At 49.4% G+C, this 12,412-nt stretch overlaps 7 protein-coding genes across 7 annotated transcripts; 3 read left to right on the top strand and 4 right to left on the bottom strand.

The window, feature by feature from the left end:
* Positions 1-31: 31 nt before the first annotated feature.
* KL928_002624 (uncharacterized protein) lies at positions 32-1,066 on the bottom strand (the record flags this gene model as incomplete). Its single annotated transcript, XM_043203121.1, has 1 exon — positions 32-1,066. The coding sequence occupies one exon, from the start codon at positions 1,064-1,066 to the stop codon at positions 32-34; it is 1,035 nt and encodes a 344-aa protein (XP_043059778.1).
* Positions 1,067-1,367: 301 nt separating this feature from the next.
* On the top strand, positions 1,368-3,101 carry KL928_002625 (uncharacterized protein; the record flags this gene model as incomplete). The annotated part of the gene is made up of 1 exon (XM_043203122.1): positions 1,368-3,101. The coding sequence occupies one exon, from the start codon at positions 1,368-1,370 to the stop codon at positions 3,099-3,101; it is 1,734 nt and encodes a 577-aa protein (XP_043059779.1).
* A 99-nt stretch (positions 3,102-3,200) lies between these two features.
* On the top strand, positions 3,201-4,362 carry KL928_002626 (uncharacterized protein; the record flags this gene model as incomplete). The annotated part of the gene is made up of 2 exons (XM_043203123.1): positions 3,201-3,508; positions 3,834-4,362. The coding sequence occupies 2 exons, from the start codon at positions 3,201-3,203 to the stop codon at positions 4,360-4,362; spliced, it is 837 nt and encodes a 278-aa protein (XP_043059780.1).
* A 135-nt stretch (positions 4,363-4,497) lies between these two features.
* KL928_002627 (uncharacterized protein) lies at positions 4,498-4,911 on the top strand (the record flags this gene model as incomplete). Its single annotated transcript, XM_043203124.1, has 2 exons — positions 4,498-4,562; positions 4,638-4,911. 2 exons carry the CDS (start codon positions 4,498-4,500, stop codon positions 4,909-4,911), a joined length of 339 nt encoding a protein of 112 aa, XP_043059781.1.
* Positions 4,912-4,964: 53 nt separating this feature from the next.
* On the bottom strand, positions 4,965-5,987 carry KL928_002628 (uncharacterized protein; the record flags this gene model as incomplete). The annotated part of the gene is made up of 1 exon (XM_043203125.1): positions 4,965-5,987. One exon carries the CDS (start codon positions 5,985-5,987, stop codon positions 4,965-4,967), a length of 1,023 nt encoding a protein of 340 aa, XP_043059782.1.
* Positions 5,988-6,056: 69 nt separating this feature from the next.
* Positions 6,057-9,188, bottom strand: KL928_002629 (uncharacterized protein; the record flags this gene model as incomplete). Its single annotated transcript, XM_043203126.1, has 1 exon — positions 6,057-9,188. The coding sequence occupies one exon, from the start codon at positions 9,186-9,188 to the stop codon at positions 6,057-6,059; it is 3,132 nt and encodes a 1,043-aa protein (XP_043059783.1).
* Positions 9,189-9,497: 309 nt separating this feature from the next.
* On the bottom strand, positions 9,498-12,371 carry KL928_002630 (uncharacterized protein; the record flags this gene model as incomplete). The annotated part of the gene is made up of 1 exon (XM_043203128.1): positions 9,498-12,371. The coding sequence occupies one exon, from the start codon at positions 12,369-12,371 to the stop codon at positions 9,498-9,500; it is 2,874 nt and encodes a 957-aa protein (XP_043059784.1).
* Between the last annotated feature and the right edge of the window lie 41 nt (positions 12,372-12,412).

Below are 12,412 nucleotides of genomic sequence, written 5' to 3' on the forward strand. Positions count from 1 at the left end.
AATCCCAGCCCAGGGGACGCATCTAATTAAGTTACCGCAAGAAGTAGTTGAACTTGCCTCTTTGCTGGCGCGAATCGTGGTCGCCCGAGGCTCTGAAGTCCCACTCCAGCTCAATGTCGAGCTCTCTGTTGTTGTGCTCGTTGGGTCTCGAGGCCAGCGAGCCCTCGATAGTCTCGCCTCTTTTCAGGTCCAGCACCTGGTCCAGATAAAAAATTGTCTGCTGCCAGTGCGTGTAATTCACGTGCGGACCGGTAGAGAATACAACCTTGTTCTGTGGTTGGTCGTAAGGGAACTCGATATCAAACCACGCAACCAATGCGTGTGCTAGATCGTCTCTGGTGGCCGTCAGCTTAAATTGTTTGTGGAAAGCCAGCTCGTCAATCGTGACGGTGTTGAGGTCGAACTCGATCAGCTTATAATGATTGGTCACCACCGTCTTGTTCTCGACGGTCTCGATAAGCGGCTGCGTCATCACAAGAGGAATGAACGGCGAGTAGTCGAATCCATAAACGTCCTCCCAGTAAAAGATTTTTTCGTCTTTGTAGCTGCCATCCTCAATGAGGGCAACCTGGATATTGGCCTTATCAGGGAAGATTAACCCGCCTGGTTTCAGGTACCTGTCCCTGGCCACCAACACTGTATCCAACATGGATTCGTAAAGCAGAAAGTATCCCATCCACTCAGATATGATGATATCCACCTTATCGTAAGGCATCTCGACATCTTCCAGCTTTCCTTTGAGGAGCGTGATTTTGTCTGAGAAACCGTTGATGTCGACGATCTGCTGAGCCATCTCAATGATGTTCGACATGTCCACGGCTATCACGTGCTTGGCCCCGGCTCTGGCGGCAAACATCGACAGAATTCCCGTTCCGCATCCCACATCCAAAACAATCTTATCCTTAAACAGGTGTCTGTTTTTCATAATCGCGTTTCTGTACGACAGCGTGCGCACAGTGTCCTTCAACATTTCCTCGTGGATACCAAAGTGGTCGTATGAGGAAAAGTAGTGCTGCTCGGAGAACGGAAGCGCCTTTTTGTCAGTGGCAAAGTTACCAATCGTCATGAATCAAGAGTATTACTTTTTTCGAAAAAAAAATTTTGCTTGGCTGTGTGGATAAGAAGACACCGTTGACGTATTGTTTGGAATTGGGCTTATACTGTAGTCCTGCGCCAGATTTGTGCGTGAAGCAATTTCTCATCTCCGATTGTGCTGCCACAGAATACCCTCTCTAAATGAGCGCCCGGGTTGCGGATACGGCGTATGGCACCCTGTAATCTGCCATAAATCATTACATAATCAACCTTTTTTTATATCTGTTCTGAGCCTTGTTGAGTACTTTCTCTTTCTCCAGCGCTTTTGCACCATGAACATGGACCCTTCCCTGGCAGCCAAAGCTGCCGTCAGGAAACAGTCTAGCCAGACAGCCTCGGCCAACGAGATTGTCCCGCACACCTCGTCTCTAGCCCGCATCAAAAAAGCCAACCCGCAGCCAATCCTTCGAAACCAGCACCCTCGCAAGAGCGATGGCTCGGCCAGCAGCGTGTCATCCGTGCGAACAAAACAGAATTCGGTGCCGACCTCTGCAGACTGGGCGAAAAGACCGTCCACCCCTGGTAAACATGCCCTGCGTACGACTTGGGACTCGGTCAACAGCAACAGCTCGTCTGCAGCGCTAGCTGCCGCTTCGCTCGTCGCCAAGTCGAGGCCATCGCTCATGGTATCAACGAGCCAGCCGAAACTCTCCACGACGCCTGAAAATTTGTCCTCCCCATCTATTAGACCTGTCCCCATGAGCCTATCGTCGCATTCCATTCCGAACCTAAAGTCGCCTAATTTCGGCACAGCCAAGCCATTGAGCCCCAACGACCCCATCCCGCCGCATCCAGAATTCTACTCTGACCCGCTTTCCAAAAGTCCGTACAACAACTCTTCTCCTAACCGTTCTGCCAAGTCGTCAGTGCACAGCCTGAGTTCCTCTCTCAAAGATGACATCAAGCTGCTATCTCCGCCACCCAAAGTGTCTCATGACGGATCTATCAGCACGTCCAACTCGTACTCGTCCCTCTCGCTGCCAATGATCTCAGAGGACGAAGATTACCTCTATAAAGACGCTCCTGAAGAGCCGTCATTCAGCTGCAGCAACTGGGACCTCAGCTACGACTTCCCGAAACACACATTTCACCAGCTGGCCGAGCCGGCTACAATAGCTGACTATTACGACCAGAACCCTTCGGACAACGAGAAACTCGACACGAAACGCCCGCTGTCCAGAAAGCCACCTCCAGCGGTGGAAGTGAATGAAAGCACCTCGATTCTGAAAGAGCCGTCTTCTGCAGAGCCCGACGTTGACGAAGTACCCGCCAGTGGAGACGAGGCGCTGCCCCAGTATCCTGTTTCCCCAGTCGCTGAGTACAGATTGCCTCACCATCACCATGGACTGGTGAGAGGGGCGCATGGCAAGAAGTTCCAGCGGATGCTGGGTTTACAACGACACGACTCGAGCCAGTCGACACATCCCGTGCCTGCTGAGCAGGAACAGCATCTAAAGTTCAAAACGACTCTTCGGAAGGAGAAACATACGAAGAAAAGCTTTAACGAGGCGAAACCATGGAAGCATCACAACGATGCTAATTACGTGACCGAGGAAGAGAAAAAACGATACGAAGGAGTGTGGGCAGCCAACAAGGGCTCCTATGTGGACGACAAGGAGGAAAGCATTGTGGCGGACGCCGGCAAACGGATCCACGGGCTGGTCGTTAGAGAGCTCTGGCGTAGGTCGAGACTGAGCGACGAGACTTTGGAACGGATCTGGGACCTTCTGATTGAACATCGCAAAAAAGAGTACTTTGCACGCCAGCAAGACCAGGACGAGCAGCACGACGATCTGGAGTTCGACGACGGTACGCTGACGAAGGAAGAGTTCATCCTGGGAACGTGGCTCGTCGACCAGTGTTTGTACGGGCGCAAACTGCCACCCACGATCCACGACGAGCTGTGGAACAGCGTGGAGACGCGCGCGTCTGTGATTGTGAAGCCGAAAAAGGGCAATAACAGACGCAAAAGAGAAAAAATGCTGAAAAAAGTTGGTATGGCATGAAAGCCGGAGACAATTCGGACACTGACTGCTTCTCGAAATTTCCGAGCCAGAAATATAAGAATAATTTGGCCAGCACTGGCGTTGCCTGAAATTATTGTCATGTCTAGTCTTCTCAAGCTCAACTCAATCAAGCCATTGTTCGATCGTGTGCTCGTCCAGAGAGCAAAGGCTGCCTCGAAGACGGCATCCGGTATCTACATCCCTGAGAAGAACCAGGACAAGTTGGCATTCGGTACAGTGGTCGCAAACGGACCGGGCACCAAAAATGACAAGGGCGAGTTGGTGCCAACCATCGTGAAGAAAGGTGATAAGGTGTTATTGCCAAGCTTCGGTGGATCCCCAGTCAAAATTGACGGAGAGGAGTATTTATTGTTCAGCGACAAGGAGATTCTTGCGAAGATCGACGAGTAGGTGGTTTAGAATGTACATAGACAAAACTACCATCTCATGTATACAACTGTAAATACTTTCACCATTTCGAGCAGTCTGTGTGGCTAAGCCGTGTCTCCATAAAATCAAGGCTGTGTTTGCTTCGACTTCTTAATTTTCCTATATTTATCTCCCTTATCTTCGCGAGATTGTTAACATGTCCTCCAACACATCCACAGAACACGGCCAGTCCGCTATGCGGTTTGCGCAGTTCAAGCTTGTCTTGCTAGGTATGTGAAAATACACCAATTTTGCTAACGTACTAGGCGAATCTGCGGTGGGAAAATCTTCCATTGTCCACAGATTTGTGAAGGACTCTTTTACGGACTCGCGGGAGTCTACCATCGGCGCAGCTTTTCTTACCCAGACCATTCAGATTGACGCTAATACCACCGTCAAGTTTGAGATATGGGACACCGCGGGCCAGGAAAGATACAGGTCACTCGCCTCCATGTATTACAGAAATGCACAAGCAGCGCTGGTTGTTTATGATATTACACAGGAATCGTCGCTCGACAAGGCCAAGTACTGGATCAAAGAGCTTCAGAAACAAGCAAGCTCGGGCATTGTGATCGCCCTGGTAGGAAATAAACTGGATCTGGAGGAGGAGCGAAAAATCAGCAAAGATGAAGCCCAGGCCTTTGCTAACGAACTGGGACTCATGTATGCGGAGGTCAGTGCCAAAACGGGGGAGAGGGTCAAGGATTGCTTCAGAGACATTGCCCTGAAACTGCCATTAGAGGAAAAATTGAGCCAGCAGGGCCAACGCAGAAGACGCACAGTAGACCTGAACCAGCGGCCTTCCACCAATGAGCAGCAATGTGCCTGCTAATGGTGTGCTCAGCGCATCGCCGCGACCGTTATAGCAGTATCACGTAAACCTTGAATGCTTACGTAAAACCTCTTTTTTTCGCCAATCACCATTCGCGAGAATAAAATTTATAATTTTCTTTCTCAACAACCAACCATGGCTTCCGTTACCAGCATCAAAAAGGCTGCTGACTATGTTCTCAAGACTCCAATGTTGAGACAGTTCATGCTGCCAGTTGCCAAGACCTTCACATACTTATCCGGCTACAGGGAAATTGGACTAAGGTAAGTTTCAAGACCCCGTTCTTTGCTAACATTCAGACTCGACGATTTGATGATTGAAGAGACCCCACTCATGCAAAAAGTCATTTCCAGATTGCCAGCCGACGAGTCTTACGCCAGAAATTACAGAATCATCACCGCTCACCAGCTTGTTTTGTCCGCCAAGGTTCTTCCCCCATCCAAGGTTTTGAAGCCAGAGGAAGACATCCCATACATGCTCCCATACATTTTGGAAGCTGAAGCTGAGGAGTTCGAGAAGGAGGAGCTCAACAACATCGCCAAGGCTTGATTGTATAGACCAGAAATATATGTTACATGTTGATAGCATTAGTTAGAAATTTTCTAGTAACCATACTCATCGTATTTATGGTTGTCGTCAGTCGGATCCAGTTCGAAACCGCATTCGCGCAGAATGGTCCCAGCTCCGTGCTGAAGAATTTTAGATTTAACCGTTTCGTCCTTGGTGGTAAAAAGACCCATAAATCCAAGACTGTTTTGCCAGATGCCGTCAAAAAAGGCATTGCGTCTAGGTATAATCATCATCCAGTTTTCCATCATTAGGAAGTTATAGCTCAACTTGCTTGAATCCACCCCGTACTCTTTAAAAACGTTCAAAACGCGCTTGAATAAATACATGTACATTAGAGCAAGTGTGGACTGCTGCTCCTCCTCCGATGCAAACGTCTTTGGCAATTTGAGTACAAAGTGCTTGAACGTCAGATTTTTGTTCACAAGCGGCTTCTTAGATTCTGACGTCTCTGTGGGGATGTAGAAGTCGCTATTCTCAACCAGCGAGTTTTGATAGACATGGAAACCGGATGGCAGTTTCATGAATTGAATGTGTTTGTGGAACTGTGAGTATCCTGACTCAGGTCCCGAGTTAAAGAATGCAAAGAACTTGTTATCTGAGTCGTTCAGCTTCCTCAAAATGGTGAGCATCAGCTCCAATTCCAACGGCTGCAATAGCGTGTCCTGCTGAATGAACTCTTTCGTGACCATCAAAAAATGCTCCTCCGTGTTGGGGAACTTGTTCAAGATGAGCCTGTAGTCGTGCAACAACGTATCGATCAGCGTCAGTTCTGGCTCTGGTTTCATAAACGGATTTTTGGCTTTCACTTGCTCAATTTTGTCGCTGGAGATCATCTCATCTGACCCGGGCTGCGTGGGTCTGTTAATAGGGCGTTTGCGAAGCCCCTCAACCACTATCAACTCGCACTCCATCCCTGTCTGAGGGTCAGTGTAATGTTCGTGTTTGCTTGGCGAAAAAACCAATTGTCCATTCTGCAAAGCTTTCTGAAAAGTGGTCTTAACCAAGCTGCCAAGCTCCAAACTGCGAAGCTCTTGAATTGTGTTGACTGTTACCATCGGTCAACTGTATTGCGTGCCACGTTAAATCTCAGCAGCCTTAAATTTTTTTTCGTGAAATTCGCGAATTTAAATGGCATTCTCCTCGTTGACGTAAGTAAAGCCTCTGAACATCTCTTGCATAGAAGGCGACAAAACACTGTTGACAGGCGTAAGCTTTGCTGCCTGCGAGGTGAATTCCTCATCGAAGCATTCCGGTTTGCGCGGGTCGCGAATTTCTGGGATATAAGGCGGAGTCACTCTCAAATTTAGAACATCGTCAAAATTGATGTTTGCGAAATATGGGTGCGCCATGATTTCGAGCGCATCTGCCTCGCCAGAACCAAGACGTTGTGCAGGGTCTCGCGTCAGCAGACGCTGCAAAATGTCAACAGCTTCTTTGGCCATGTTGATAGGGTACAAAGGTTCGTCGGTCAAAATAGCATTGAACACCTCATCCTCGTCTTCACCCTTGAATGGAGACTTGGTGAGCAGCATCTGGTATAGTAAAACACCAAAAGCCCACCAGTCAACGGCTTTGTCGTAACCTTGTTCTTTCAAGATCTCAGGTGCCATTAATTCTGGTGTTCCGCAGAATGTGGACGTTTTATTTCCATACCACATATTCTCCTTGCACAAACCATAGTCTCCCAGCTTTATGTGACCCGACTCGCTCAACATGATGTTGTCCAGCTTCAGGTCTCTATAAATAACGCCGTTCTCGTGCAAGAACTTCAAGGCTAGAAGAACTTCTGCCGCGTAAAATTGCGCTCTTCTCAGAGAGAAGCGTTTCTGCTGAACATGCCACATGAGATCCCCACCTGTGATGTACTCCATGACGAAGTAGATACGATTTTCAGTCTGGAAGCACTGGTGTAAATTCAACAGGAATGGATGTTGCCCTTTGTTGGCAATCATAAACACCCTTTTCTCCGATTTGGTGCTTTCCACCTCGTCGTTCTGGATGATGAAGTCCTTTTTCAACACCTTGATTGCACAAAGTTTGTGTGTGTGTACGCTTTCTGCCAGCATCACCTTACCAAAGTTACCTTTTCCAAGAACAGCCACAAAATTGAAGTCGTCCAATCCGTATCTGTGGCGATGACGGCGCTGTTTAGAGCGGTGAGAAGCCGGGCCGTTTTGTTTAGTAGGAGACCTTTTCTCAACAGGTTTCGCAACTTCTTGAGAAACGGATGGGACGGCTTGTTGTGAAGGATGCTTTGCGACTGGTTCAGTGGCAGACCTGGAGTGTGGTTGTGGAACAGGCCGTGAGCCAGCCTGCTGAGGAGTTGGAGGTACAGGCTTGTTCTGCAAAGGAATTTCTGGAAGCTGGCGACCTTCGTATTGCCCCGGACCAGTTTGCAAGTGATGCTTTTGATATGCTTGTTTTGTGACAGCGGTTTCTGGATACTCATGTTGTGCTGATGGGACGTGGTCCACCTTAGTTTGATCTGACCCAACCGAAGGAGCGGTTTTGCTTCCTATTGTGGTTAAAGTAGCAGTTGATTGGGTAGGGATTGGTGGTTTGGGCTTCGTGGATTTGCTTTCCTGCGTTGACTTGATAGCAGACAGAATCTGGCTAGCCTTTTCAATGGACATTCCACAGAAGTCGGGAACTAGATGCGAACAAGTAGCATGGCAAAATATTCCACACTCAGAACACTTCCTGATATTCTTTCTACCCCATGGAAGGATATAGCCACAGTGACAACACCATTTTGTGCCTCTGTTTGTGACCTGCTCAAACCTGTGAGGAATTCTGTGATTGAGCTTTGTTTCTTCCGGCGCAGAGTCTGTGCTGGTTCTGGAAATACATTTATTAATAACGTTCTTGTAGCACTTCTTGTGGCACAAAAACCTGCAGTCTTCACATTGAAACCCGCTGTATCTGAGAAAATCACCGCAAACTGCACAGCACATGATGTTGTAGAATTGCTTTTGGACGAACTTGTGGCCATGGTGCTCGTATATTTCCTCTTTTCTTTGACGTATGGCACCGTGACGTCCCAATCCGCCTCCAAAAGCGTACCGTTCTCCCTTGCGGTGCTCATTTGCCTTGGTAAATCCAATGGTAATCAAGATTTGGCCCGTGGGTTCCAACTCAAACCAGCAGGTGGAGGTCACGGCGTTCGTGTCGCTTGTTGATGTTGTCGAGGATCCATTTGCAGAAGCAGAGGGAAGACCTGGCAAGTCGCTTTTGCTCTCCATGGTTGTATTGGACGCAGAAGAACTGAGTTGGCCTCTCGGACCTTGCTGCAAAGCAGAACCGATCATCCAGTCGCCCCCGCGTTCCTGAGTCACCTTCTTTCTGCGGATCTCCTCTGCGATATCTGACAAGGGTAACCAGGCAAGGCCAACGGGCACCAATTGATCACCAGACTTGTCGTACACGGTAAGTGCAACCTCGTTTCCTTTTTCGACGTCGATCTCAAAAGTCTCGTTCCACCTATCGTTCCTCGATCCTTTGGTCCGGCCACGTTCAACGTCGTCAATTTTGATAGTAACGATGGAATCGGGATTTCTAGTGAACACTGGAGAAGCAATGTGATCTACATTGCGAACAGTCGAAATTGTAATAGACAGTACTCCTGTCAAAGGATTTTTTCTGAACGTGTTGATCACAGCATTCTCTCGAGCGACTTCATCGATGTCAATGTACATCGATTGGTACTGTTTAAGTGCTTTGCGCATCAGCTGAATCTTTCTCTCGCCTTCAACACAGCCATCGGCAGCTGCAGCAATACTCCGCCGGTCACCTTCCAGTTGATACAGCTTGTATATCTTCTCGTTTGCCTCTTTATACTGCTGCTCAACCTGGATTTTGAACTCCAGCTGTTGTAACATATATTGTATTCTGTGCCCTAGCGACGGACACTCGTACTTCAGCAGGTCGAGAACCGTGAACGTGGGTTTATGTATCGGTTTTCTGTTGTGATGCGTGTCTCCATTGGTAGAGGAGACGCTCTCTACCGATTGCGAGTGCGACGACTCAGCAGACGAGGAGCGACCGTTTGAGTTCACTTTCTGTAAGCGCAATTTCTTCAATGTTTGTTCAAGATACTCAATGTTTTTTTGGGCCTCTCTAATGGACGTGTTACATTTTTGTATAACGAGCGCATTGGATGTTTCTTTACGCAAATTGCTAGCCCCCAGCGCAATGTTGCGCTCGCGCTCGATCTTGCGCAAAATATCAGTAATCACTGGATCTTTTCCTTCAGACATCTGGAAACGCCAGCTATTCTTGATCCAGATCACTGGAGATAAACAGCACTATTAAAACAATTGATATTGGTTTGCGTCTAATCCTATGCAAGAAAGCTAGTTAACCCTGCTGATAGTGCCTGAGTCGAACTATTAGTGCCTCTATTTCGTATTAAATTTAGGCGAGAAAACTCCCTGATTTTGTTCAAAATACGATAAATAAAAAAAACGCTTTCAACCCCTTCCCAATAATAAACACTGGCAGGCTGAAATTTTGACTTTTTTATAAAAATAGATTACACATCTATACACCACCAGACACCTTTCCAGCTACTTGTTGTTGCAACGGCAGTCACAGTCGGGCACGGGGCAGATGTAGTGTTTCGAAAACCACTCCTCGGCGTGTCCAGCGTGCATTCCGTGGTTACAGGACAGACAAAAGCTGAACCACTCTTTGAATCGCGTCTCCAGCGTAAGGTTATCATCCACTGCATCGTGATCCACCCGTGACATCTCCTTTGGCAGAGCAATGCCTTGGGTGATCAGACAGATGGCACAGCGCGGTAGAGGGTGGCCGCAATGTGGACATGTATGCAGCGGCAACTCCCTTTGTAGCAACATGCCATTTTTGAGCTGCGGACCGGTATTTTTTTTCTTTGAGATATTCTTGTGACAGTTGGTGCATTGCAAGTAGACCTGGCGCGGAACGGGTCTTGTTTGTGTCTCGCCGTTGTTCTGACGCGACAGTCTAGTTCTTGCCACGTCGAATTTGGCCCTCACATGGAACAGACTCCAGCTGTTCAACAAATAGCGGTAGCTTTCCACCCAGTCCTCGACACGATCGTCTCTGAAATATTTCGGACAGCCAAAGGACGCAATCAGGCAAGCGCTCTGGATATCGCTTGTGCGGTCGACAAACGACTGCAGAAGATCCATGCCCCGAGCGGTCACTCCAGTGAGAATTATACCCTCGATTTCACCTCTCTTAATGACGTTTTCTGCAAGTCTGGTTAGATAAACATCTAACTCGCTATCTGGGAGGAATCGCAGCGCAACGCCCAACTTTTCGCGCAGAGGTAGGAACGAGTCGTCAAGCACATCCCACCAGTTGCCGTCCGCTATGTAGCCGAAGATCACGCGCAAATACGGATTTTCGAGGTCGGAAGACAGCTTCCGACACTGGTCTTTCCAGGTGGTGTTGATCTGCGAGTCACGGAAGGCGAAATAGCCTGCAATCGCCGTCGACATAATGCGGTACGTCTCGTTTTTGGAGCTGGCTAGGATGTCAATGGCGCGCGAAATATCTCCATGGAAAACGGCCCAGCCGGCTGCTCTCTCGTAGTGCTCCTTAGCGATTAGACTCTCGTACTTATCTTCAAGCTCCCTGACACCAAAGTCCCAGCCAATCACATGCATTGCTAGCCGACGCTGGATTTCCTTGTGGCTTTCTCCGTCGAAACCGATCAGCGGAGCAGCAAGGACTTTAGTTTCGAGCGTCCGTTTCTCGACTATGTGTCGGGCGGCGGAAAATAGCTCTCTCGACGTGAAACTGCCATCACCATTGTACCGATTCTGCTCGGCAAAGCCTTCCTCCATGTGCCAAATGCCCAGAACGCCCAGATACCCAAAGTCAAAGCTGCCAGAGATCATCTTGCCCGACGCGACCAGGTCATGAGAGATGGAGATCCATTTCCACGCGTTTCGCAGCTGCAGAGTCGTTTCCAGCCAGCTCATGCTCTCGAGGATTGTCATGTTGTTCTCGGCATTGGTCCCGTAGCCCAGCAATGCGCGGCGCCTGATCGTCGAGCAGATATCGTTCCCCAGCAATGTCTCCGATTTGAGTCCCATGTTATCGCGAGCCGCCTCGAATGGCGTCTCCTCAGAATCCTCCATGTCGGACGCAAAGTCCTTCTCGCTTGTCCCGTCGCTGCGGTCCGCCATTTCTTCCAGTACACCTTTTCTGTCGTCCTGTGACGGCCGTCTGCTTGGCTGCTCCTCGTCAACAGCATCTTTAACCATCTTCGAGCACGTACCCTCCGGCCCCGTGAACGTGAGGTCGTTAAACGAATTAAAGCTCATTCCTGTCGGACTTTCCACCACGTGCATCTTGTAGATGCTTCCGGACTGTCTCATACACACCAGGTCAATGCCCTGCTGCGAGTGGAAATTTGGCGAGTAGTCGAACGATATCACGCGCTCGTACTTGGTCCTGGCATCGCTCACGCGCGAAATGAAGAGCGAGTCCGTAGGCCGGAAATTGGTGGCCACCAGCGTGCCCTCGGCCCTGCTGCGGCCCACCATGCTCTCGAACTTCGCCACCTCGGACTCGAGCGGCGGCACCACGCCAAACTTCCATCTTCGCACTAGATCGCCGTCAAACAGCGCCCCCAGCTCTCCGTGGGTTACTGTGGAGTAACGGTACGGAGAACCACCTGACCGCCGCTGGTCGCTCAGCAGCTTGCTAAACAGCAAAAGCGGACTGTCAGACGTGATACCAGCACCCTGGACCCGCACCATGCTGGAACTATCCCCAAGCTTACGCCGATCCCAGATCGACAGCGAGCCGTCTTCACTGGCTGACGCGAAGAAGTGCGAGTAGAACGGGTCCACATTGATGTGCAAAGTGCACCTGGTGCTCAGTTGGTATACTGGCTGGTTTGTGCGCACGTCATACTCACGCAAAAGCTTGTAGCTGCCTGCAATGATGTTGCTGCCCTCGCAGAAACTCAATGAGGAAACGCTTTCGTTCGGCACAAACGACAGCAGCGGCGGGCCCACGCCCTCGTTTTTGCCTGCCCGCGAGCAGCTTGCCAGGTCCCAGATTTGTATGGAATGATCCTGCCGGCCACGATCAAAACCCAGAGCGACCAGCTCTCTCTCGTTGAAAGAAATGCTATTGCACGAACGAGCCTGTTTCGGACGCAAAACCAGAGGGGGCGTCTGCGCAGCTGTGATGTCAAAAATATGCCCGCTTCCATCCAGCTGTCCGACTCCAGTGAGACCCGGCTTGTCGGACGAATACTGCAAACATTGTATCTTATCAAAACCTCCTCTGCTGTAAAGCTTCGTCATCTCCTCGTCGGACACATCGCTGTCATTGTTGGTCTGGTACAGTGATACCGTCTCTCCAGTGGGAGCGGCACCCAGAAATCGTTCCTCGGCACCGAATTTCCAGCCAACGGCACGAACTATACACCCTGACATTGCAAGCGATTGAATATTTCAATTTTCAATATATGGGAGTG

The sequence above is a fragment of the Ogataea angusta genome, assembly GCF_019207475.1.
Source record: "Ogataea angusta isolate 61-244 chromosome Unknown 61-244_NODE_5_length_850226_cov_91.758892, whole genome shotgun sequence".
Taxonomy (NCBI): domain Eukaryota; kingdom Fungi; phylum Ascomycota; class Pichiomycetes; order Pichiales; family Pichiaceae; genus Ogataea; species Ogataea angusta.